This window comes from Strigops habroptila, chromosome 1, assembly GCF_004027225.2.
Source record: "Strigops habroptila isolate Jane chromosome 1, bStrHab1.2.pri, whole genome shotgun sequence".
In the NCBI taxonomy this organism is placed as follows: Eukaryota; Metazoa; Chordata; class Aves; order Psittaciformes; family Psittacidae; genus Strigops; species Strigops habroptila.
This window is the reverse complement of record NC_044277.2, coordinates 141,744,389-141,772,047: the sequence shown is the minus strand read 5'-3', so window position 1 is coordinate 141,772,047 and position 27,659 is coordinate 141,744,389. Positions and strand designations below refer to the sequence as shown.

At 42.5% G+C, this 27,659-nt stretch overlaps 1 protein-coding gene across 8 annotated transcripts in view; it reads left to right on the top strand.

Annotated features, from left to right (window-relative positions):
- The window catches only part of TRAK1 (trafficking kinesin protein 1), a 142,131-nt gene that overhangs the window by 59,291 nt on the left and 55,181 nt on the right, over positions 1-27,659 (top strand). For 6 of the 8 annotated variants that reach the window (XM_030488633.1, XM_030488642.1, XM_030488651.1 and 3 more), the window contains one exon: positions 12,808-13,002. Coding sequence is in view for 2 of the 8 variants with exons in the window: in XM_030488664.2 (XP_030344524.1) it covers positions 26,444-26,507 (64 nt within the window). In the remaining 6 variants the exon portion in view is untranslated. Of the gene's footprint in view, positions 1-12,807; positions 13,003-26,062; positions 26,508-27,659 lie in introns of those variants that run through there. The other 2 variants (XM_030488664.2, XM_030488624.2) reach the window with 1 other exon arrangement.

Below are 27,659 nucleotides of genomic sequence, written 5' to 3'. Positions count from 1 at the left end.
CTTCATCCTTCTCTGAAAAAGCAGAGAATGAATGGGCTGTGATTTAAATTGCCCAGCCTCTTCATTGGTTTGCATGAGTCATTTGTTCCTTATCCTAATTACTCTTTCGGAATGCATGTAGGGCTGTGCTTTCTGGCTGTTGTGTTCTGGGTAATTTCCTGAGGGTTCTTGGGAAATTCTTTGTGGTGATAACCTGTTCTGGGTCTTGGGTGTTAATAACACAAGTAATTTTTTTAAATTTTTTTAATTATTTTTTTATAAAGTTGCATCACTGGATGGGTCAAACCATGAAATCTCTTTTTTTCAGCCTGGAGAAGGCTCAGGGGGGACCTTATCGCTCTCTACAGCTGCCTGACAGGAGGTTGCAGTGAAGTGGGGTCGGTCTCTGCTCCCAAGGAACAAGTGACAGGACAAGAGGAAACGGCCTCAAGCTGCACCAGGGGAGGTTTAGACTGGAGATGAGGAACAATTCCTTCCCCAGAGGGTGCTCAGGCACTGGAACAGGCTGCCCAGGGCAGTGCTGGAGTCACCGTCCCTGCAAGTGTTCACACCCCGTGTAGACGAGGCCCTCAGTGCCATGGGTTAGTGGTGGCCTTGGCAGTGCTGGGGAACGGTTGGACTGGATGAGCTTAAAGGTAATTTCCAACCCAGATGATTCTATGATTCTATTTTGCTCTCAGCTGGGAGGTATCTCTGAGAAGAGTTAGTATTGTTTGAACTTACAGGTAGTGTAACTTCTGCCTTACTGCACTGACTGCAATGATGGGTAGTCATAACATCTCAAGCCTCACACAATCTCCTGGCAACAAAGCCGTTTGGGTGCAGAAAGTTTTCTCTGGATTTTCATCCTGCCTCTATCCTTATTAAGGCTTTAATTATGTTCTTGTATGGAATAATAAAATCCCAGAGTGGTTTGGATTGGAAAGGACTTTAAAGCTCACCCAGTTCCAACCCCCTGCCATGGGCAGGGATGCCTCACACTAGACCAGGTTGCTCCAAGCCCCTGTGTCCAACCTGGCCTTGAACACTGCCAGGGATGGGGCAGCCACAGCTTCTCTGGGCACCCTGTGCCAGCACCTCAGCACCCTCACAGGGCAGAACTTCTGCCTAAGAGCTCACCTCAGTCTCCCTTCTATAGGTTTAAAGCTGTTCCCCCTGTCGCTACATGCCCTTATAAAAAGGGAAACAGAAAAATATGAAATAGAGCTGCTGTTCTCTTCCACCAGATATTTCCACTCTTCATGGCACAGTCAGCCAGTTTGGATGACTGGCTGATGCTGTGGATAACCAGTGTAATTCTGAACATCTTTCTTGTAGTCACTTGATTTTAAAAGGCATGCCTAGGGCCTACAGAATCTCCAGTCCCCCCTGCTGCCCCAGACAGGTACATGGCTTTGTTTGAAAGGCTTAATTTCTGTTCCTTCTGTTCGAAGTCTGACAAGTATGACTGTCTCAAGATGTCTCCTCAAGGATTTTGGTAATGCAAGTTGTTTCTAGAATGCTTTGCTCTTGTTATGTGGGAGATATCTCTGGCTGTCCTGGTTTGGGTGTGTGAGATACCACCAGACCATGTGTGCTTGCTATGCTGAGGCTGTTGAACAGGGTGCTCTGGTTGTGTTTGGTAGCTGTTCCTGGCTGGGCTGTTGTCATCTAAGCATTAAATGGTTACAAAAGTGTTGATAAAATAATAACAATTTTGACTTGTTTCCCTCTATTTGAACCTCTTTGAGTTCTGTCGTGGTTACCCTTTTCTTTTAGTGGTTATTCCCTATGCAGAATAAAGTTGCTCTCACACTTCCTTCTCATGGAAGTTCCCCAAAATGGGAAGTGAAAAAGAAGTTCCATGTTTTTCTCCCTTTTGTTAATATGAGAGAAGAGGTGTAAGATACTACTTGCTGGAGCAGGAACTCAAATAAAGAACATGAGAAATTATCTCCTGGGTTGGACCAGCTGGCTCAGGACTGCGTTTCTGATTCCAGCAGCAGCAGATACGGGACGTGGAGAGCACTTGCTCAGCCGCTCTCTGTAGTCTTTTCTCAGCATAAGTACCCCTATCAAGCAGGACTGTTGTACTAGGGATATAGAGAGTATGTCCTTGCCTAATTCTTTTAGTGTCTGTTTAGTCCTTGACCCTGTCTGTGACTTTGTCACCTTTCTGAACCTGCTGACTGTGTTACCATGGAAGTTCATGGTTTTTACTGGTTGTGTGCGGTGGTACTTAGTCCAATCTCCTGCTGGTTTCTGTTAGTGTTTGTCTTGGTTATGCAGGATTTGGTGAATAACAGTTCTTCATTCCCTATGATTTCATCTTCACAACTTCGAAGAATCTCCATCATTTTCACACCCCAGCCTGCTCCAGCTTTTTTAGTCTGTCCTTTAAATAAAACCTTGAGAATATGGGCACTCACTTCAGCCCATTTACTTTGATGTTGCTGTCACCAGTCTCATCCTGTAAACTTGATCTAGTTTTGGTCTCTCCTCCTTCATCTTTCCTGCCACTTCCTAGAAGTGACTACAACTAAATTCTGAGCACTCTTTCTTTCTCTAAAGCATGCTAAAAATGCTTGTCCTGTTAACATGTGATAGATATAGCTCCCTCAGCCTGACTGCAGCTGTTCTGTGCAATGGACCTCAGTTCTGTCTAGCATACTCTAAGAGAATGATCTTATTCTCTATGCCTGCTGCATCATTGCCTCTGTTTGGATTTTCTGGCTGGCCTTTGGTGAATTCTCAGTCAACTTCACACAGCTTCCCCCCCACCCGGCTTCCCATCACTTGTTTTCCAGCTCTTACCCTTTGCCAATAACTTAGTGGTTTTCCTGATTCCTCTCCCATGACAGGCTGCTGTGCTCCCTCTTAGTCTGTATCCCAGGCATAGGGTTTTTTTCTTGCAAGGATTATCTTTTTGTGTTTTGGTGGGGTTGGTTTGTTTGTTTCTTTCCCCCTCAAGCAGAATTCTGCTGCTACTGATCTGCTCCTTTTCCAGCCCTCCTACTTATGCTCCTCTTCCTACTATGTTACATATGATGAGCACTAAGCGTTCATCACTTCTGGGTTTGTTCTTTGGAGAAAAAACTCCTCAAGGCAAGTGGTTGGTGGAATTTTTGAGGGTGGTTTTTTGTTTTGTGGGGGGTTTGTTTGATTATTGTTGTATTTAAATGTGTGAAAACACTTTTATTCCGTAATTTACCTCCATAACATGCTGCGTGCAGCTTTACCTTTCTTCCTCAAGGTACCTGTATTTGTCCATCATGAAACAACACATTTTCCATTGCAAGTCAACATCTGTAAAGAACAAGCTCCATAAGAATGAATATGGTTTGCTTTGATTCTAAAGCTGCATTGACAGCCATTGTTTAGGGTTGGCACACTTTGTAGCTGGGCTGAACAACAAGCAGCAGCAGGACAATTGCTTTTCAGGGTTTGCCATGCTCAGTGTTTTATCAGTGGGGTTTTGAGACATTCTCAGTCTGTCTTAGCAGCTGGAAGATCCTAATGGTTAATGCATGTGTTTATTCTTACTGCTGCTGAACAGTGTGTTGCCAGCATGCCTTTGAGAAATGAATAGCTTTTGTTCTTGCCTTAAAACAATAGCCATGGTGGTGGAGTTTCCTTTTAGTTTCTGTTAAATGTAAAAATAAAAGCATGAGTTTTGCTGCATTTATGTACAGGGAGAAATATTTCCGTATTGAAGCCAAGCTTATTTAAATTTATGGCATTGTTTACAGTAGGGACCCTTTAGTTTAATGCCTCTCATCTGTCTTACCTTTTATATCCCACAGGAAGATGTGCGTAGGATGAAATCAAAGCAGGAGACCTTAACCTAATAAACAATGACATTCCTCACAATGGAACTGCACTTTCCAGCAGTGTTATCATTGTTAGCTTTGACATTCCCAACTTTATCCCAATCTTTATTTGCTGTGTATGGCTAAGCCAGGTTTTCTCCCAGCTTACTTCTCCAATATATTTTCAATTGCCAGATTTAAGTAGAATTTCCTACCAAGGGAGGTAACATGCTGGAGATATTGGTGCTCTGTGCACCCAAAAATGCAGGTGGAGGCTGAGCCCCGTGATGGGATCTATCTGGGAAGACAATTCCATGGTTGGCCCACCCCACAGACAGGCTTGGCCAGTGCCTGGTGTGGCGAACTGAAGGAACACATTTTTATTTCCACTTCAGTCTGGTCAGTGTAATGATTTTTTTCTGCATAACAGGATTCTTTTAGGTAGTACTGAATGATCTGATCCTTCACACCAGTTCTCCTTTGTCACAAAGGAAGAATTGTGACTGTGTTCTGTGCAGCTTCCCCACCCTTGCCCAAATCCTTTAAAACATTTGGGGAGAAGAGACTTTTTCTTTCCCAGTGATGAAGCTGGATTTGTTATGGGGAAAGGGGATGGGAGTGTGAAGAAAAGCAAACTCTTGAAGTCTTTTTCCTTCCTGTTCTTATCCCCGTTCTTAGAGGTGCATGTTTGAATGAAACAATATATCAAATGGCAGATAACTGACATGATACTTGGTATTATATAAAGAATACAGTGAGAATCCCTGTTTGGGTGCGTTTTTCTTCTCCATGGGCTGGACTTCTCATCCAGATTTCCTTTTCCATGATTCAGTGTGTCCACTTGGCCACCATAAATACTACCTGCCTTTCCGTGGTGTCCCACCTACAGAAGGTGGGCATTCCAGTTGAGATTTATGTGTGCAAGAAGGAAAGTGCTGAGGTCAGGACTGAGTTACAGGTCAGCTGAAGGCAGCCCAAAATGGGAATACCTGAGGTTGGCATGGGGTCTTTCATTTTCCCGTGTAAGACTGGATATTCATGCAGTGTTCCCCATGTTTGGAGGCAGAAGAACCACTGTTGAACCTACTTTGGTTAAAGGTGTGTCAGGACTTACAATTCCAAAATCATGTCATGCTAATGCAGTTACAGAAGCTGCTGTGACTGTTTGAGGAGTCTGAATTTTAAAGGTATAATGCAGCTTTCTTGTTGAAGAGCTTTCCTTCCAGCAGTTCAGCTTTACAGCCAGCAGTGAGACTTCTGGTGTGTAGGGTGACAAGGCACATCTTTCCCTTTGGGCAAGTCAGTGAGGTGGGAGGACTGTGAGTTTTCTTTCTATTAGAAGTGATTTTCTTTGCCCTAGAAGCTACTCACACATTACACAATAAAACACATGTACTATGTGTGTGTAGTGCTGAGGTAGTATTTGTAGTACTTGTAATACTTCAGTATAATTAGCCATATTCTGGGCACCTTAGAACTGAACTCAAATAGGAATGTGGTGAGTTGTGGGGTTTTGCCAGTTACAGGTGCATGCGCTGGGTCATTGTTAAATAATGGACAAGAAATACTTGTAATTCTGCACCCCAGTCAGTACTTAATGCCTGTTCTCTGTGGGCCTACAGAGGTCAAATATAGACAAGGCCCTCAGTGACACGGGTTAGTGGTGGCCTTGGCAGTGCTGGGGAACGGTTGGACTTGATGGTCTTAAAGGTCTTTTCCAACCCAGTTGATTCTGTGATTCCGTGATCTACTGGAAAAGCATTTAGAGAAAGACCATCTCTCTTGCTTCCATCCCTGGAATATGATTAGGCTTTAGGCTTGTGGTCTGCAGAGAAAGGAGAATCCTAATGGAGTCACAGCCTCGTGGCTGGTTGTTGAACTCGATTAGGTGACTTTTCCTGGGAGGAGCTTCCAGAATTTTCTCAGCCCAATGGAATGGGATGACTTCTCATTATGGAATTGCATATTTCTTATCATTTTAAAAAATGGGGGAGATGCTGAATGCACTGCGAATTTTAAACAGGACACTTCCTACTTAAATAGCAGAAAATGTCATGAATACTTTTTTGTGTGACAGTACATGTACTGTAGAATTCTATGCTGTTTTACATACAGGGATACAGAATTTGCCATGTGCTTACTGATACTGCTTTCTGAGAAGGGGTAAGCAGAGAGTGCAGGCTTTCAGATTGTGTTCCCTGTGCACACACGCATCACACGAGGCAAAATCAGCCCTCCAGATTCACTGATATTTAGCATGGAATAGCCTCGAGTTGATGAACTTTAGTTTCTTGTGTTACATGTGGCTGGACTTTAGCCTCCAACTGTAACTGTGTTGTGCAGACAACCTTGCTTTATGTAACTGTTAGGGAGCCAGCACTGGAATTGACCCTTTTCAGGTACTGTGAGCTTTTCTCAAAGTAATTTACAATTTTTGGCCATTTTCAAAGATTTTTTTGTTTTATTTTTTAGGTTTCTCTGTTTTAAACTTTAGACAGCAAAGTGTCAGGGGGAGGTTCAATATGCATGTGGGAAATGGGACAGGACTGAAAACCACGGAGAGGAATAGGTGGCTCCATGAAGCAAAGTAGTAGGCTGCTTCATTCCTCCTGCTTTCTGCAGAGAGTTTCCTTGTTTCTCTCATCTGTTTTAGTTACTGTGCTTTTATCCACTTCCCTTTCTTCAAGGGGTTGTGGCAAGTTAAGATGTTTTAATCCTTCTGTGGGAAATGAAAGGATCTGCCTGAGAGTGACTCCTGAGGCTTTGTTGGTTTGTTGTTCAGGAAGGAGGGGATGTTTGGACTGCCCCTTTGTGAGCATCAGCAGTGGGGTCTCCTGGAAGATGGTCAGGGAGGGGGGATGATACAAGCTTTTGCCCAAAGCTGGTATTTGAATGTTGCCAAGCAGCCCAGCACTTCCCCATGGTCACACCTAGCCTGGACACTCTGTTTCCGCATGGTTCAGGGCAGGGTTGGGTTCATGGGAAGTTGGTTTGCTCCTTTCAGAGCAGTGAGCTGTAGAGGAGAAACTGGCTGACAAAACGTCATTTGTGGCTTAGGGGTTGGGGTAATAAGGCACTTCTTACACGAGGTGGCAGTATCCACTGCCGACAGGTCCCCTAGAGACCTGAAGTCCTTTTAACCTTGAAAAGGGAGCTCTGCTTGAAAACAAACCAATAAACCCATAAAGACTGTGGATGGTTCGGGCGAGAATTCAGACAGGCCAAAACCATTTTATGCTCCATGCAATGACTGTACTGATAAGCTCTGTTGTATTGTGTTTCTAAGAACTCCTGCAGGTACCAGGCTTGGAGATCAATAATGTTTGTTTTCTCTGTATGTGTTTCATGTATGGTTTGGTTTCCTTGGTTTGTCATGTTATGTCATGTCCGTGTCCTCCCATGTGTATCATGTGCTGCATGGTCCCCCTCATTCCTTCTCTTTGTTTTAGGCTCTTTTCTTTAAATTTATCAGTATGTTTTATGTGAAGTTGATGCGGAAATTGAGTAGGTACTGCTTCTTCATCTGTCAAGCTATGTTTCATTTCTACAGTAAGATATGGCTATTTAGCCATAGCCATAAAGAGCTGAAACCCCAAAGCCTGGTAGGGAATGGAGTTTGACAGGTAAGCTACTTTAGGTGACCATGTTGTTTGGAACGATATCTTCAGATCTGTCTGCTTGTGGTTCATGTTGAACTTAGCTGGAGCTGAAGTTAGTTCAGCTGAGGTTGAACTGCTTTGTCATGACGTGCTGACATAGTTCCACATATCCAAACAACACTGACACCTAAATATATATTTAACACTGTATGGGAAGTGACCTCATGTATTGCGTGGCTGTGTGAGTGCAGGATGAGAATGGCAGTGGGTGATAGCACCCTACGCAACACCTTACGATCTGTGTGATGTTACGTGCACATAGGGGCAGTGGCAGTCCTTGAAGTGCTGTAAACCTTCCATACATATCAGCTCCTGTTGTTTTAGACTTCTCACTCCATTTTCTGTTCGATCAACTCCTTGCTCACTTGTCAGCAAAGGAGGGGTGTAAGTGTACGTTTGAAAATACACAAGTGTTTTCTTGGCCTTATGTGGTTGTCCTAGAATTATGCCTCTTCCTCCTTGCGCAAAAAATAAAAGTAAAATAAAAGAGCCACCCTCACTTCAGTCGCCACACAGAGAAGTTAACTTACCATGTTTAGTGCATTTTGTATGGACAGAGATGTTGGCTAGAGGAAAGGGGAACTGATGAAATACTCAAAGGTATCCAGATCAGCAAATGTGATAAAAATTCCTCCTAGGAAATGCAAGCAAGCTGAAACAACCATTGCAACTTTGGTGGCTGTCTTAAGTTGGGGGAGAGGTGGTAGAGAGGTTTAAGGTGTTCAGAGAAGGGCAAATACACCAGTCAAATGCGAATGTATCAAAAAATATGGACAAACTAATAAGTGATCCAAGAGAATCAGAAATGCAAAGACATCTCAGCTGGAGTGTTCTGCCCAGTTTTGCATCTTCTGTGTTGAAAAGAAAGGATTAGAAACTGAAGCAACAAAATCATCAGCATAAAAGTCTTTCAAAGAACTTGGTTTAATCTCATTTACAAAAGACAGAGAGGCTGAGGAGGAATAATTTCAAACACTCCTGCAGAGCGCACTGAGCAACTTCCTTATTTCCTGAGGAACAGGGCATAGAGGCCTATTTTTGCACCAAAATAGGTGAGATGGGATGTTTGTGCATGTGCTGCAATTAAGCTAAGAGGCAAGCAAAGCGGTGGCACGTTACTTGCAAAAAATAATGCAGAAAAGAATGAACAGATTTTCTTTGTCTATATATAATTATTTCTGTGTAGTGCTGAAAGCTGCAGAGTGCAGAGTTCTGCAGTTTGCAAGAGTCTTAGCAAATCTTCCATCTCTTTCCTTTCAAAAGCAGGACCTGGAATGACCCACACTTTAGTAAGAATCATGAGTTTGTCATTCATGCAGCTATTTAAGTTGGCTGCAATTTGCTTGTAGAAGTTTCTGTTTCCAAGGATGTCCAGAAAGCTGCAAGTTTAAAATGGTTTAGACTACAAACCCCAAAATCTGTAACGGAACAACTTACAAGGACATGGTTCAACTGTACTATGTTGTGTAATTTTTATTAATGATGAGTGATTGTCTTAAACTTTTATGGTTCAATAAAATGAAGGTACCACTTCATGAAAGACAAGAGGAAGTGCAACAGTTTTGTGTCTGTTGAACATCAGTTAACTTAATCGTGAAACACAGATGATGTCTTAGGAATTCTTAGTAGAGAATTTAATTAATGTAGTTGTGTATTTTTGCAATTTAAATCAGAAATAGTAATAAAAAGTATTTGGAAGAGCAGTCAGGATCTTCTATAAAGGGTAACTGGTGTTTCAAGATGTGGGATGGCTTTAGTCTGGGTACCTTCTCATAACAAGTGCCTGCGTCTCAGAAAAGTGAAGGGGAAGGCAGTGTAATTGTAGCACTGAGAATATTGCTGTGATTTAAAGGGTGAACTGACGTTTAGTCATACAGAAATGTAATTACAGAGGCCTGTTTTTCTCAATAGGCAATTACATCAGATCCTGCTCCCATTTCCTGCTGTATACAGGGGTTTAAATTGCAATAGTAGCTAATGACAATAGCATCATGAGAAGTTGCCTTTCCAGTTACTCATTAATATCTTTTCCAGTTGTTTAGGCCTTTTGAATTGCTTAGAAACTCAGGATTTGTTATATGGTAGAGTAGAAAAATTGGCTTGGTTGACTTGTATTCCACAATAATTCTTACTTCTTTACTGGCTGTCCTTCATGCTTCAGTGGATTTCTTTTCCACAATAAACTGTAGGGGTTTCTTTTGTGTGTGTGCATGTGTGGGGTTTTTGTCCTCCTCAAATTTTATTGGTAAGTTCTTTTGCATTCCATCTTTTGCTACTTTTTATGATCCAGCAAACCAGATTACTTCTCTGTGTAAAATTATTTGCCTGAAATGTTCTCTTTCATCTATAAAGTCAGTCCATTTCATTTAAAATACTAACTAAAAGCAGAAAGACACTATAGGTTTGAATTTTCCAGACATTTTTATTTCCTTGTTCCCAAGAAGACCCCCTCAGTCAGGCTGTGTAGACTTTTCAGAAGAGGAGAACTAACATTTCAGCCAGAGAAACCCCAACCACAAAACAACCCCAACAAAAAAACTCCAATGCAATATTCTTGACAGTGAAAGCAATTGGGTAATCCAAAGATAGATAAAACCCCTTTATGTCTATGCTTGTATACACAAATGTCTTTGGGTGTTTAGTTGATGTGACACGGTTAGAAGATGAGCTAGCTTTTCTGGACTCAGATGGTTGCAGGCACTAAGGTGGATGTTGTCAGCAATTAAAGAGGTAGCCAGGGAAGAGGAAAGATTTGTCCTTACAGGTTAGCTCTCAGCTTTTGAAATGTAGGAAACAAGTCCTGATTCTCTGTGTAATCCTCTGAGAGGGCTGCAAGGACTTCTTCAAATGGTGTGTGCAGGCTGACTTTCACAGTGCATGGAGCTCCGTAAAAATAGCATTGCTGCACATCTGGGGTTCCTAATCCTACGAACTTTTGCACATCCACTTCTGCAGTGAGGTTTGGAGAACATTTTCATATCACAGAATGGTTGGGCTTGAAAGGACCCTCTGTAGATCACCCAGTCCAACCCCCTGTCAAGGCAGGGCCACCCAGAGCAGGTCACACAGGAACATGTCCAGGCGGGTTTGAATGTCTCCAGAGAGGGAGACTCCACAACCCCCCTGGGCAGCCTGTTCAGTGCTCTGACACCCTCAGTGTAAAGAAGTTGTTCATCATGTTGAGGTGAAACTTGTTGTGTGTTAGTTTATGGCCATTGCTCCTCATCCTGTCACTGGGCACCACTGCAAAGAGTCTGGCACCATCCTCTTCGCACCTGCCTTTGAGATACTGATCCGCACTTATGGGATCCCCTCTCAGCCTGCTCTTTTCCAGACTATGTACAACAGTTAGCAGAACAACCTGGGTGAAAGCAGAGAATACCTGCTGATAGGTAATGGCAGACTCCTGGAACCATAAGGTATAATGCAACTTCCCTAAGTGGATTTTAATTGACTTCAAAGGATATAGGCAGGAGATTAACAGTGTGAGTTTATCTTTGTACCTTCTGCCCTATTGTCTCATAGAATAGTAACATTTTTGATGTCTAGTGCTTGGGATGGTGCTTATGACAGTGCAGTTTCTGGATTAGAAAGGTAAAAACATGAGGTAATTGATGGTCTATAGAAAAGCATGTTACTTCCCCATTCCCCTCTCCTTTCTGTCCCCTGACAGAGGTAAATTCCACCAGCTTGCAGTGGAATTGCAGGTCTGCATCAGTCCCGCAATAATGAGTTTCTCTCTTATGAAAATAGGTGTCTTTTGTCAGGGAGCGCAAGTGTGACCACAGGATGGGAATGGCAGGATCCTTGTTGCCAGAGCCCAGGCCCTTTGTTCCTGAACAGGGCAAGTGTACAGTTAAAAATGACTCTCTAGTGATCATCAGGCAGATGCGAGGGACTGAGCGGGTCTGTGGTCAATCCAGGAAGCCCAGGCAATGCGCCACTATCAGCAGGGGACAGACCTACCCTACAGCACCGCACAGGGCAGGACCAGGGGGCTGGGGTTGAAATGGGGCTCCTGGGTGCTGGCTGGGTCCAGTTATGGAACTGGTTGAAGGTGGAGCTGCATTGCACAGCATGTGAGCAGCCTTCCTTAGTGCTTGCTCTTCCAAAGGAGGCTTAGATAGCTGTATCCTATTTGTGTGTGGATAGGTGGTGGTGGTGGTGGGCACTTTTGGTGTTCTTATTGTCCTGGCATGGAAATGAGCAGACCGATGCACTAAGTATTTAGGGAAAACATACCATGGGTTGCTCTGTTTCTTAATACTTATTTAGCAAGACATCATTGTAGTTAATTTGATATGGTAATTAAATGTATGTATTTAAATTCTCATGCCTGGTTTGGGTATTCACACACAAAATTCTTCATTATAGAACAATACAGGTTGGAAGGTACCTAAGGAGCTCATCTGTTTGGATTTTTGCTCAAAGCAGATCTTCTAAAGTGGGTGCTTATGGCCTTATTTAGTGGAGTTGTCAATCTTTCTAGAGATGACAGATTTCCTGCCCTCTCTGTGCCCTTGTTCCCACGTTTAACCATCTTCATGGTAAAAAAAGGGTGGGTTTTGGTTTGGGTTTTGGTTTTTTGGTTTTTGTTTGTTTTTTTTGTTGTTGCATTGGAATTTTCAGTTAAAATTTGGCAGCTGCTTCTTGTCCTAAATTTAAATCTTCCATTTTAATTGTGCCATTTTTGCAGTTGTTGATGACTGTCGGAATCCATTTTTAAAAGTGGGTGTAAGCTTGATACACGTGTGATCCTGCAGGACTGACAGTACAGCATGCAGGTTGAGATAGTGTCGAAAGGTGCCTTAAAGTTCTTGCAGCCAACTTTACCACAGCAGTGTAGGTGTGAACTGTGACACTGTTTCTTTTTGCAATCCTGGATTTCTCTTTCTAGAGAAAAATGTGCCAGCAGCAAAGCAAAAACTAAACTGTGGTTGAAGACCTACTTAAGGAAATACGTCATGCTTGTAAGCTGAAAAGAATCTGTCAAGTGGAACATCAAAAATGTAAACTCATATATGCCCTAATCCTTTCTCCATACCCTATCTTGGTCAATGCTCACTTGCTCTCTGTTTCACTCCACTCCCACCTTATTCTTCAATAGATGACCCCTTGCTTCCAGAGGTTGTATTTTACCCTTTTTTTTTTTGTCCCCAAGAGCAATGCCCTTGTTTTTTCTGCTAGTAAATATGTTGTTTTGGGATAACGTATGTTAGTCATATCTTCTAAACTGATTAATGTCTAGCTGTTCTTCACATGCAGAAAAATCTGATATCAAATCAAACTGACATTTTTACTAGCTTGTACAGTACTCAGTTGAAAGTAACTAACAGAGATTGTCCTCTTTCTCTTACCAGATGTGTGCAATAGTACCAATCTTCCTGAAGTTGAGATCATCAGTCTACTGGAAGAGCAGCTGCCTCATTATAAGCTAAGAGCAGATACAATCTATGGTTATGACCACGACGACTGGCTTCATACACCTCTCATTTCCCCTGATGTGAATATTGACTTAACAACTGAGCAAATAGAAGAGACCTTGAAATACTTCCGTAAGTTAAAAATTCACAAAAGGATACTGAATAAAAGTGCTGTTTCTGTTAACCTCCTCTGAAGCCTTTGTGCAATTCTGTTACAACTGTGGAAAGCAAGAGTTTGTGATTTGCTGCTTTGGTCTTCAAGCGATTTGGTGGTCTTTGTGGGAGATAGAAAAGGAAACATTTAATTAAGGACAACAGTTGCATTTGCAATTTGTGCATGCACTTCACATTATCAAATATTGGTGAAACCGAAATACTCTTTGCTTGTGATTTCTCTGGCAAGAGACTGAGATTTCTGTATCTTTTCAATGTGGAAAGCCTAGACCTGTTTCCATATTTGCTTTCTCTGAACATGCTCTCTGCCCCATTGCACTGTTGTCTGGTGGCACTGTGTGCCAGCATCACAGCACGGCATCAAATCATTTTTCTGCAGCTTAGGCTTCTAGAGAAGACTTGTGAAGAATCAATCTGAACATTTGGGTTGATGTGGTTTGTCCCTTTCTTTTGTTCGTATTCAAACTATTGGACAAAAAAGTACCTGTTTGTGCCTGGAGGGAAAGTTTGTAGAGTTGTGACCACCTTGGTTTTTCATTCTTTTGTTTGAGTTTGTAGATGAATGGACAGTGAATGGATTCATGTCTCTTTTTGGATTCTTCCACTGTGGATATTGACTTAGCTGTGCAATTAGAGAAGATTAGTCCTCTGGTTGCTGATTTATGAAGTAGTTTATGATTAAATTAGTCTTTCTCCCACCTCCCCCCCCCCGCCCCCCCCCATTGTTTCATGTGAAGGTGCAATTTTGTTGCTCTTCTGGATGTGTTGCATGTTAAAATAGTCTGCAGAGCATCAAAGCAATAGGTTATATGCTAAAGCTACAGTAGTTAAACTATACATAGATTATAGTAGTAGATAGATTTAGGTAGGCGTAGTTGAGGCACTGTGGAGCTCCGAAGGGATGAGTTACAGGGCTCAACACAAACCTTTGCAAAGATGGCTGCATTACATTTTGAAGCACCTGGACAATTCACTTTGTAAGAAGGACGGCTGGTAAAGAAAAGCATTAAGAACATGAAGAACTGAGTTTCTGACTTTAGTGCTTCAACAGAAAGCATTAATTATTTTAGTAAATAGTTTATGTATGCTCCCCACACAAAAATAGTGTGCAGGGGGGGAGAGAGGCAAGTTGAAGTTGATCTATGGAATCAGTTGTACTACAACTCCTTGTTTTGCGTCAGTCCATTTGCGCTGTTACAGTGATGGCAGAAGTTGGCTTAAAGAAGTGTTTTGAAATGTCAGGTTTCCAAAGTCTTTAGCAGCAGGGTTAGTCCTGTCTCATGAATAAGATTGTCTATGCAGGTGGACTGTTGCAATAACAACAGGAAAATGTTATGCTAGTAGGGCAAGGAGGTAAAAATGCATGTGGGAACATCCCGACTCTCCCATGAGATACTGGTGGGGCATGTCACATGCAATGGTGCATGCCTGTTGGAATGGATACAGAATGAAGCTGCATACAACAGAATGAGATAGCAGTAGCTGCCTGGAACTGTGAGTACTTAAATGATTTTATCCAGCTTTTACCTTACAGACATAGCGACTGCAGCCTTACCATATTGCTTGATTGAAGATTTCGTCCAGTCGACTGGCTTGAATGGAAAAATTTTGAGTGTAATTCCTGCCACAACATATGTTTTCTGCTTTTATTGGGAAATAACTGCTAGAAGAAGAGGAACTGAGCAAGGAAAGCTTCTCTAAGGAAAAGTTAATTCCTTACTACTTACATGCAGACACTTGTGTATAGATAGTAGTTTTAGAAGTTTAAGCAAATTTAGATTGAGCCTTAGACTGATACCTGGGAAACTGAGATCTCTGCCTTTACCCTTGTTCAGTTACTCTGCACAAGTCATATAATGCATCTGTACATGACATCTAGACATTCCAGGCCAGGCTGGATGTGGTTCTGGGCAACCTGATCTAGTTGAAGATGTCCCTGCTCACCGCAGGGGGTTGGATGGGATGAGCTTTGAAGGTCCCTTCCAACCCAAACTGTTCTATGATTCTGTGAGGTGTAAGATCATAAAACTTTGTCTGGTTGGAAATGAAGGCATTTAATGTAAACATTGGTTTATAGAAAAACAAGCTATCAAAGTAAAAGTACTATTTTAAATAAGTTGGCAGAAATGTCCTGTGACGTTGCCATCACTGCTTGGCAAAGTGCTTTCCAGGGTGTGACTGCTTGCACAATGATTCATTTTGGGTGCTGCAGTTAAGGCACTCCTGTACCTGTTTAGTTTGTATTAAAAAACCTTGACACCAGGGTGAGCAAATACTGTAACTTGTCTCTTGGAAAGCTTTAGTATTCACAAATTTATGCGATGTTCAAATCAGTATCTGTGGTCTAAGAATTCTATGGATGTAGTGAAGTTTAATGAGTAACAAAAATGAAATTTCAGAATCTGTCAAAATTTTCTTCAACCAAAGGAAGAATTCATCGATTTTGCTGCAACACAAAAGGAGTCACCACAAAAGGAATCCTTTTGTCAGAATTAAAATGCACTACACATACGTGTTGTTGCTGTACCTTCTTCAAGCTTTTAGAGACACTCAGAGATAATTAAAATAAAATTGGTACTTGAACCTGAGGTAATGCAGGATATTTTTAGGTGTGGAATGAAGTCTGTTTGATTGTGTATGGTGTTCTGGTGTCCATCAGCTTTGAAGCCAGGATGTAACATGAATAGTAAAGTCTATCAGACAGGCTTGTCAATAGGGAACTTGTGATACTGCATAACTATTTGTGATTTTTAGTGTCTGATAATACTTTTATATTTAATGAGAGTCTCTGTATTCATTTGGATAGATCCAGGTGTCTCCAAAGACAATTATCTGTGAAAGAATCCACATCACTTATAGTGACAGTATTCTCTAGTTTGAGTTAATCTGCATTTGCGTTTGCTCCCAGGAGAGAATCCATGAGAAATGTTACTTCCAGGAGTGAGCCAGCATCTAAGCAACTGGCAGCTGTATTGCTGTCCTTGAAGGCAGCAGCACTGAAATGACTGAGTTTTCTGAAGAGCTGGTGGGTGTTAGGAGTGGTGTATTCTGAAGCTGTTGAAGTGTGCAGATGCATTTTCATTCCATGAAAAAAGCAGATAAGTAGCCACTGATGCTCACACAGTCTTGTTTTACTGCGACTGAACAGGTACTGTTTCAGGGGACACAGAGGACTGGGTTTCCTTTGCACTATAGGAAGCGTATCACAAGGGAACATTTGAATTTAGGAAAACAGTCAATCATTTTTGAGTGAAAAGAGAAATTCTCTCTTCTGGATTGCAAAATGAAGGGAGCGTAAATGCTTCTAATAGGGCACTGTCTTAATGGACCTCTTCGGTTTGTTTCCTGATTTTTGTTGATTGCTTCTTTAGGTCTCCTTGGATACATCCAAGGAGATGGTACATCCATCTTTAATAGAACATAATGATATATTAGACCTACTGTAAAGGGTACATGGGGTACAACTGCTCTCGAAAGTAACTTGATATTCACCAAATGCCATCTGTTCTTGTATTCTATTATTTCTCCTTAAAATATAAAACCAAGCGTTGAACATGTACTAAAAGGTAAGCATAAGGGTGGATAGATGGAGAGAGAGCTTCAGTGCAAAGATGGAGGAGGAAAGACACTGTGGTCTGGGGAGGTTTTTTGTAAAATGAAATATCTTCTGCAGCTTGGGTATAATGAGAAACTAAACTAATTTGATTGCTGAGTTCCAGACTAGCAAGACTTTGCATATAAAAGTCTGTGCAAGGCAAGTATTTATGCCTTGTCCCTTTCTTGAATTCCCTAGTGCTTGTATGCCTGTGATATGCACTTAATACAGACTCTTTCCTGGTTCTCTAATCTACTGAGTTTGTTCTGCTTAATATTCTAACCATGCGTGGTGGTTACAGCTGAGTCTTCAAATAAACCAGCAATGAGATTTTTGAGGTGTTGAGCGCATATGGTGACTTCAGTAGTGACCCAAAAGTTACGTTCTCTGTTCAGCACCTCTCTTCTCTGTCAGTACACCAAATTTGCAGATTAGTTGTTCTTAGTGTGCAAATTAATTGGTTTTTATTACTATTTCTGTTCTTGTAGGCTTTATATAGATGTTATGTAAGTTGTAATATAAATCATAAATAATAATCCTACAGGACTATAAAATGATCTAAAATCACATCTTAAATGCCACCTTTGAATTTCTTAAATTCTTTGTGACACTTGGATGATCAGGGGCTCTTCATCAGGGACTGTAGCGATAGGACAAGTGGTGATTTTCAAACTGAAACAGGGGAAGTTCAGGTTAGATCTAAGGCAGAAGTTCTTCCCTCTGAGGGTGCTGAGGCGCTGGCACAGGGTGCCCAGAGAAGCTGTGGCTGCCCCATCCCTGGCAGTGTTCAAGGCCAGGTTGGACACAGGGGCTTGGAGCAACCTGCTCTAGTGTGAAGTGTCCCTGCCCATGGCAGGGGGTTGGAACTGGATGAGCTTTAAGGTCCTTTCCAACCCAAACCATTCTATGACTCTATAATGATATTTTAGTCTTAACAATTGAAAAACCTTGATTTCTGAAAAAATGATGGTTGTTGCTTTCTTGGTGTTTTGCAGTAACAAGGACTCTTCTGTCATTATCACTAGAATCTTGGGTACCTCCGTACTGTGGAAGGCAAACTTCATTTAGGTAGAACTGTCTCTGAAACACTGCAGGCTCATCGTGATGAGGCCAGTAGTGTCCGCCGTTTCCAGCAAGGTGTTACACTGCCTAAACTCATGTTCATAAAATGTAGGATATGCATCACAAGGTACAACAACAGGAACGGTGGTCTTTTGTCTGGTGTGAATTCACTTGATTTGTCTGTAGTGGGAAAGAAAACTGTGCCAAGGGAATGTTTGGATGCTTTGTCTTAAATCTCCCCCCACAGCCTACATCAAAACCTCTAGGTAGAATATTGGTTGCAGTTGGCTGTTTCATTCCTCTGGGATTCCTTTTATGCAACTCAGTGCTTTTGATTGGTATTCAGATGGTTTGACAACAAGAGTTATGCTTGGAATTTTAAAATCTATCTTTTGACTTCTAGCAGCGTTCTTTTAAGCTTCACCAGTCTTGCACGCTGGATGTTGTCATTGTATCTGTTCTATATGCACGTGTGAGGTTTGAAATCAGAGCAGTGAAGCAAGATGGGCTTCCGAGTGACTTACGGAAAACATCCTTGCAGTTTTTGGACTACATGCTGAGATAGATGCTGGTTTATAACCTGCTCCTGGAAATGTGATGAGTTTCCCTCTGTGATGATCCCTACAGGGTAAGACTCAGCAATGCCCCTTAGCTGTGCTGCTGTGGCTTGTTAGAGCAGGTTTTTCTACCTTGATGTGGCTTTTGGTTTTGAGATCCTCAGTCCAATCCATAACCACGAAGTCATGGAATGTGCTGAGCATCAAGAGCATGGATACAAGTACACCTTTTTAATTATTTTTTTGAGGGTATTGATAGAAAGATAAGTATTCAAATATACAAGTACCTTATTTTATTAGCAACTTTGGGGGAAGACTTAAGCTATAACCTGGGATAGGTGATGCAGAGAATTAGTTCTTAATATTTAGTTGGCAATTGGGAAATTGAGTCTTCAAACTTGGATGAAGATACCTTTTGGGAGGAAATGAACAGTGTAGTGGGCCTGCAGCTCCTCTTTCACATTCTGAAACTCCAGAGTACGTCTTTGCCATTATTTTTCTCATGTGCTTCAGACAGAAGGCTGAGCCAGTCCCTACCAAATTACCAAGATAAAACTGATCTGACCTGAAAGCGTAGAATCATAGAATGGTTTGGGTTGGAAAGGACCTCAAGATCACCCAGTTCCAACCTGCTGCCACAGGCAGGGACACTTCACACTAATCATATAAATCAAATGTCATCTCACCAGTGTCATTGTACTCTTGAGGCAGAGTGCCTTTTAAGCCAGTCTAAAATGTGCTGCCTGAATGATACAGCAGAGTGATGTTCCATCTCCCTGCCCCCAGGTTAGTCAAGCACACTTTTAGCTGGTGGCCAGGGAGAGGTCTATGAAAGAGCACCAGAGGCAGCAAACAGACACAGCAGTTTGCCCAAGACTCTGGGCTTTGCCATGGCAGCTTATGGGGTCAGGGCCTAGGATCATCTGGGGACTCATGAGAATCCTCTGAGGAGCTGCTGCTACCAGGTGGGGCAGGGCAAGGGGAGACACAGGGATATGGGCTTGAGGAAGCCCTAGTGGCTTCTGAGAAGCTGTGATCTGTTCCTCATCCAGGGGTGCTTGAAGTCTTTGCTGCAGCTCCTCCTGGTTAGGGATGGTCAAACACCTTTGTAGCTGGTGTTGGGAGAGCCCTATGTAACAGCTAGGTCTGGAACACAGCTCCCAGAGACAGTCAACAGATGCAGCAGTTTGTGTGGAAGGTGCAAAGAAGGGGTCCTCATCTGAGTTCAGAACAGCCTGAATCTTCAGGAATGGTGGTAATATGCTACAGGGTGCACTCCCCAGGTTTTGGGTCACCTGTCCTTGACAGGGCAGACACTTTAACCCGGGCAGAGCTTCAGATGGTGGATGCAGCCCTGCCAAGTCCACCTTCTACCTTCTAGTGGAAGGTGTCCCTGACCATGGCAGGGGGTTGGAACTAGATGAGCTTTAATGTCCCTTCCGGCCCAAACCAGTCTTTGATTTTGTGGTAAGTGCCAGGCTGCTGGGAGTGCCTAGGGCCTCTCACTGAGCCTTTCTGCAGGAGGTACGCTGCTGTTGAAGAGCTGTCACCAAGTGGAGAAGTGAAAAGAGGAAGTCAGCAGGCTGCAGAGCATCAGGGAGAATGAGACACATAGGCAGGATCCAGGAGAACTATGGCTGTGACACCTTACAGCTAACCTAAACTTCCCCTGTTTGTTTAAGTTTGAACCCGTCACCTTTTGTCCTATCACTACAGTCCCTGATGAAGAGTCCCTCCCCAGCTGGAAGACAGTCTTGCAAAAGAAGACCCTGGGGGGGTCCTGGTGGACACCAAGTTGAACATGAGCCAGAAATGTGCCCCTGCTGAAAAAGGCTAATGGTATCCTGGGCTGCATCAGGAGGGGCATTGCCAGCAGGTCGAGGGAGGTTGGTCCTTCCTCTCTACTCAATACCAGTGAGGCCCCACCTGGAGTGCTGGGTCCAGTTCTGGGCTCCCTGATTCCGTATTTCATTCTGTGTGATACAACCTGCATTTCTTTCTCAGTAAGCTGCAGTCATGACTATCAGTGGGTTTTTCCTTGTTAGAAAAATAGGTCATAACTGTGCTACTCTAATGGTTTTGTCTATCCAATCAAGCATGATGTTAAGCTTAACTTCATTTTACAATTGTTTTTGCTGTCTCCAGGAAAAATACAACCACCAAAAAATAATAGAGATTATAGTTTACATTATTTTCAGGTGGTGAAGAGTTTACAAAGTCTGTTTAAAGCTTTACTTCTTCATTTCCTTGTGCTGGATGGGCTGTATTTTCTTAACCCTCCAGTTCTTGCTGTCATGGTCTCATTTACAGTGTATGTATGCCCAGTGATAGCTTAATTTAACTCTGCAGCTGTGCTGAAGACCACATCAGTTTGGATTTTATACAAATGCAAATGTAGCACTCTCCAGTAATCATTTGGGGGAAGGGAGAAATAATCCTTTCATGTAGAAAGCAGGTGTTTGTCCTGAAGTAATTTCATCTGTCTACCCCTGTCTCTGGTGAAATCATTTTGTTTCAGTGGGAGAACAGTTCAACTATTCTCTGCACCAGAAGAATCTTTGTGTGTACCAGGTGAGGTCAGCGTGCCCTGACGGTGTGCAGAAGGGACCAGCTCTGTCCCATCTGTAGGAAGTACTTGTGCCTGTTTTGACAAAGGAGAGTCAATCAAAGCTGAAGCACCTGTTTTTCGATTCTGAACGCTGCTGATAATGCTTTCACTGCTCTGGTTCCACTCTTTTCGGGTTAAGCAACCCACAGTGACTTCTCGATGAGCAAAATACTACACTGGAAGAAATCTCTGACCTAAGCTGCAGAGCTCTTTGCTCTTACTAAATGTACAATCACAGGATGACTCCTGTTCTGTGTTCTTTTAGACTGTGAAACACCAAACCCTCTTCACTTCAGTAAATGAGATCCCAATTTCCAAATACCAGTCTGCCAGCCTGCCCTTGAAAATGAGTTGGGCTTTTAAACAGGCTTGTTTCCTTTTTCATGCTCTTTAATTGACTTCAAAGAAGGGAAGTTATTAAAACATGGCAAATTGCAAAGTAAGTGTTGTGGCAATGCCTGATTTAATATACAGTGCATAGGCAGACTGTACAGCTGCTCTGCTGAAAAGGGCTCCTGACAATGTTAATGGGATGGGCAACTTTATCCTGAGTAGTAGCATCTGTAGGAAGTAATGAAAGGATATGGTGTTTCGTTATCTGAACATCCTGGTGTGATGCTGTAGCCAAGAGAAGAAATGTGACCCAGAGTAAATGGGATGGGAAATAATACACTTTTGCAGCTGTCATGGAAATACTCCATCCATCACTGATGCTTGTTTCAAAGGATCTTCCCAGAATTGGAAAAGGTTTGGAGAAGAATGCTGAGAATGACTAAGCATGGGAACTCATGATTTATAGTGCCGTAATGTGTAATGGCATTCTTTGAACACTTGATTTGCCAGCAGGGATGACTTGCTGCTCCTTTGTACCCTAGCAACATGGTTCAATGCATCCTTGAATGTGGTGCTATAACTTTCTTGGGAAACCATGTTTATAAATCATAGAATCACAGAATGATTTGGGTTGGAAAGGACCTTAAAGCTCATCCAGTTCCAACCCCCTGCCATGGGCAAAGACACCTTCCACTAGAGCAGGTTGCTCCAAGCCCCTGTGTCCAACCTGGCCTTGAACACTGCCAGGGATGGGGCAGCCACAGCTTCTCTGGGCACCCTGTGCCAGCGCCTCAGCACCCTCACAGGGAAGAGCTTCTGCCTTATATCCAACCTGAACTTCTTTTCAGTTTGAACCCATCACCCCTTGTCCTATCGCTACAGTCCCTGATGAAGAGTCCCTCCCCAGCATCCTCGTAGACCCCTTCAGACACTGGAAGCTGCTCTGAAGTCTCCATGCAGCTTCTCTTCTCCAGGCTGAACAGCCTCAATGTTCTCAGCCTGTCTTCATACGGGAGGTGCTCCAGCCCCTGATCATCCTCATGGCCCTCCTCTGGAATTGCTCCAACAGCTCCGTGTCCTTCTTATGCTGAGGACACCAGAACTGCACACAGTGCCCCAAGCAGGGTCTCACAAGAGCAGAACAGAGGGGCAGGATCAATGGGGTAGGGGTTTTTTTTTGTCAAAAATTCTCTTCAAACAAGGAAGGGGGTTTGTGGTTTGGGTTTGGTTTGGTTTAATAACCTGGCTAATTCGGTCAGATTTAGTGTTGACCTGTGGCATGAATTTATTCCACCCAAAAAGGAAGAAGGAGAGGACCAATGAGCTTTTCAAGCCAACTTTTCTGCCTAATAAAACCTCTTTGTAACTGCAAACTTAAGGAGTCCTCAGTCTAGCTGGTCACAGTTGAATACCAGAATTCTTTATCAGTCTGTATGTTTTCCTCTGTGAAGATAATGTTGTCATGTGGAGTTCTGAATCCGCAGAGGTTCAATGTTTGTAGAAGCTGTCCACCAGAAAAATACATCATTCTGGTAAGTTTTACATGAGACGAATGTGATATACAGCTGTAGGAAGGAAAAGTAGGGCCAAGATTGAAAGGAGGTTCGGCAAGCGTGCAGCTGCTTTGGTGGCCTGGTCAGACTCCCGTGTTCAAGTTGAAAACCCTTCCAGCTCCCACTTCATGGAGCTACTATTTCTCACACAGTTGAAGGGATGCTTGCTTCTGAATACCTGGATATTCAGTATTCTGTCTGTCTGGGGTTTCTGTCTTCATGCTGGGAAGATCATACCCTTATCCCATATTTCCAAGTCTCTTGGGGAGTACTGAAATCATTTGGCCACACAAGTGATTTTCTCCACAGAAAAATGATGCCTTTCTGGATTACAGCAATATGTTTCCAATCAAATCTGTAGGAAAACAGCAAGAAACCCAAAAGCCCCAAACCCCCATCTCTATTTTTATCCTGTCTCATTGAAATGGGGGTGAGGAAGAAACTTCTAGCATGTTGAAGACTTCCTTTGTTTAAAATGTCAGGAGGTAAAAAGGAGAAAGTCCCTGCAGCAATTTAAGCTGGTAGCCAGAGTTCATTCTTTGTATTTTAAATACTTGTTTCATAACATCACCAGAACAAAATTACCTTTTGGACAAAAATAATACAAGTGGAACAAATAGCTTATATGCAGAGCAATTGAATTAATGTTGCTATAGGAACCTTTATTTTTCTCTGCCAGTATTTTAACCGTGTAGCCTTAATTGCATTTAATAGTATGAGCAGTTCTTGCTTTGTGAGTATGCAGACTGAGCTAGGGCAGGAAGGAGTGTCTTGTCACATTCTTCTGCTCCAAGATGGCACAGTGTGAGGGCAGAATGCTCACATTTGGCAAAAATGCTTGCACTCTTCAAAATACAGGGGGGTGTTTAAAGATAATTATATGAACTTTGCATGTCCGAAGGCTTTTAGTGGCTTTTATATAATCCTGTGTGATTTACTAACCTGAGGTTCGCATACACTTACCGTATCACTTTCACATCAGTATTGTGCATAACGAGAATCTAGTCAGCAAAATGAAGCCAAAAGTAACACTGTCTCTGTTAAGATGAGAGTAGGTTTTGTATTTCAGACCCTTGTTATCTCAGCATACCTCTTGATTTCAAGAGGGCTAAGGTTAGCTTGATGCAAAAGCAATGGCATGGCATAGCCTCTGTCCCCTCTGTCAGGAAATAAGAATGACTTTTGTGCTTTTCATGTATAGGGCTAGAAGCCAACAGGGCATGGAGATTTCCTGGTCTCTGGTGGGTATGGAGGGGCAGAAGCTGAAGACAATAGCTGTCGTTCTGGCAGCCGAAGCTCAGGTGCAGGCTGCTCAATTCTTGTTGACTTTGCATTTTAGTATCCTATAAACGGGGGAAGTGCAGGTTAAATGTGGACGTGCCTTGATTAAGGCTGTGCTGCTTTGCTTTGAGTTTGCCTCCCAAGAATGGCGGCACTTGCAGCCTACAGCAGGTTGACCTGTCTACTTGGGTATCACATCTTTGCTGGACTCTCTCCAGTATGTCCATGTCTCTTACAGTGTGGAACCCAGAACTGGACGCAGGACTCCAGATGTGGCCTCACCAGTGCTGAGTAGAGGGGACTTTTGTGCATATTGACAAATACTGTATTTGTTACTATATTGTAGGATGAACACAGTGATTTTTTTTTTTTATCTATTTATTTTATTTGCAGAATTAGAAGCATGTTATTTTCCAGTGAAATCATGTACTTACAGACAGAGATATATTTGAATTTGGCCCTGGTATGGAACTTCAGAATTGAGTGAATAACATAGGCAATTGCTACTGACAAATGAGCGGCAAATGCGTGAACAGATCTGTCAATGTGTGCTTCAGCTATTAATATATACAAGGGATGTGGCAATTCCCAACCTCAAAGTTACTGCGGTGATAAGGTTTTGTATCAGTAAAGCTGAAATACTAATGTGGTCATGAAGCCAGTGTATTTTCCTCTGCATAGCTTGACTGTTCCTTATCTGTTTTACAGTAAAATAAGACTTTGCTTTATTACAGTATGCCGGTCAGGGACTAGCGTAATTGGTAACAACCTAGAAAAGACACGAGTGAGGGTGAGCTTAACAGACATCTGCAAAATTGTGAGTGATTGGAGAGATGAACTGAGTCTTCAGACTTCCACAGCTGAAAGCATCAAATTAAGTTAGTAAAAGTGAGTCGCAAAGCAAAAGGTGAGGGTTTCTTACATCATGAGTGGTAGATGCATGGAACTCCTTGCAGGAGAATGTTGAAGGTGCTAAAAATGTACATGGGCTCGGGAATAGACAGGATAAATCCTTCAGGAACTTCAGGAGAAACTGTATCTGTCTCAGGCTGTCTCTGGAGCTGGAAACAATTGGAGGTTGGGAGGGCAGTTGAGGGAGGTGTTGGCTAGTTCTGCCCTACCTGGTCATGGTTGTTCTTGGAGATGCAGTCTTCAGCATAGACAGACACCTCCTTGGTCATACCCACTATGGATGTTACTAACACGTGTTGCATACAGTTTGCTAAGAAAGGGGGAGAAAATGGTGAAGAATGTGTGATGGTTATTAATCAAATGGATGTCAGTCCCTTTACCTGTACCTACACAGATTGAGAAATGCTTTTTGAATTGCAGTGTTTGGTGATGATTTAATGCCATATGTTCCTCAGATTCTCTTCTAAGAGCTTAAACACGATTTTATTGGGTGCTGCAAAAGTCTTTTCTTCCATTTCCAAAACACTGGACACAAAGATTGATGTATTCTGTTGATAGCCTTCAGCATTTTTGGAACAGATCAGTGAAAGTTTGTCCTAACCCCTTGGTTTTGGCTGTGAAGCTTAGATGCTTATTTAAAAAAAGGGTCAGTGGTTCATGGAGAGGGCAAAAAGTAGGAGCAGATTAGCTTTATTGCAAGGGGAAATGTGTTGCTGTCCTGATTTTTGAGTCTTTCATTTTTTGTTTGCCACTTCTCCAGTAACAGGCTGCATAAAGGATTCTATTATATCAGCCCAAACAGTGTAACAAAGCAGTAGCATAGTTTAATTTTCCATGGGGAAGGCAAGCTTTTATCAAACTGTGTGGAGGAGAGTAGTAATGGAGTAGATATTCATCATTAATGTACTGCATGTACCCAGTGAACCGCAATGGCGCGATGCTGCTGTTCTGTGAGGCAGCAGCGTTGTATCGGCTTCCAGAGCAAGGATTTCAGTTTCCAGTATGGAGGAATACTTCTGCTCTGTAAAGCCAGGAACAGCAAAATGCGTTTCCTTCATCTCTGCATCGCTTTTGGAGCCAGCACGTCTCCATGGCAACATGTTAGACTGAAAGAGATGTGGGGAGCAGGGAGGAAAGGAAGGAGTTGGAAGCAGCCAGGCAGTGGTGTGTGTCCCCACGTCAGCGCATCAGCCTTTTGATAGGATGGTTTTTTTAACACCCATCCACGGCTCCTGTGCAGAGCTGCTTTATTAGAGGAGCCATCGGGGCATCTGCTTTTCCCTTCTGCAGCCTTTTTTATTTTTATTTTTGCCAAATACACCCTCCACACCCCCTTCTGTTTCAGTTGCAGCCTCGCTGAGGATGTGCAGCTCATTTTCAGCTTGCTGGGAGCTTCCTTGCGCTGTGGTGTTTTGCAAAGGCAGGAAGGCATGGCTGCATTTCACTTGACCTTAGCAGCAGAGTGAAATCTCGTCTATGTTGCTGAAGGATACTGACTATGCAGAAATTTATTGAAGCAGATTATTATGAACTGGACTGGTATTATGAAGAATGCACAGATGGTAAATATTTCTTTCTAGTCTCTTGTTGCAGAATTTGGAGCTATAAGACTGGAGCATTGTTATTCAGTGGTTTAAAAAATGGAATACCTTGAAAAAGGCAGCACCCTGGTGTAGTGGAGATGCCCATATCTCTGTTGCACCTCAGCATTTCTTGTGGCCGTGCTACAAGAGATTGCTGTACAGCTTTCTCTCTTTCCAAGGGAGTGGCAGAGGAGCATATGTACTATATGAGCAATCTTAGGGCAGGGGCAGTAATATTTGAAATGTTAACTGTATGTATAATAATCAAGCTAAATTTAAATACTCTTGCTGTAAGATTCTGTATCAGTTTAAGTCTGTTTTTTCTGCATTACCAGTATGCTGTAATACATATGTATTTAATGTGTTAAGCAGCAGGACATGTTTTCTCTCTGGCTATTTGTGAAAGACATTTTAAACTGTAGCTTCTTAAAAGTGAGCAGGTTAACTTTTGAATTGGAAACATTTCAGGCTCTGGTGAGTATTATCTTCTGGGCCTCTTGCAATTTTTCTAGTGTTTGCTTGGGCATTTGTTTCTTTCAGAGCACAGAATGTTTTCTCATAGAAGACACATGAGGAAGGGTAAGGAATGGCTAAAACTACTCTGCAGAGTGGAAAAATCAAGATTCCTTGTTGATGGCACTCTGTGGTAACCTCTGAACTAGAATACAGCCTTTGGGAAAGCAGTGATTGTATACAAATTTTATCCTGGTTGAAGAGCGTGGCTAAAATGAGACAGGTCCGAGATGTCAGTGAAGCAAAGAACAGAAAGGAGTAAGGAGTATAGGCCCAGGGGATGTATGTATGTTGTACACAAACATATTTCATAGTGCTTTGATAACGGTATTAGAGGGGACATGAGGAGTAAGTGTGTGTCACAAAATTGGGGTTTATGGTCTTTTGGGTAGCATGTGCTTCTGTTTGTTTCTCTGTGCTAGATTTTGGAACTGAATCCAATCTCAGAAGCTTGTTAAACTTGAACTTCTCTTACGTTTGTTTAGTTATTCCTGTTCAGGTGTTCAAAGAGGAAAGGTGCATATTTATTTGAAGGATCTGATCACTCTAAGTTGGATTGAATCCCTTATGTAACCTTTATCCTTTAGATTTAACCCTGGTAAATACGGTAGCATCTCA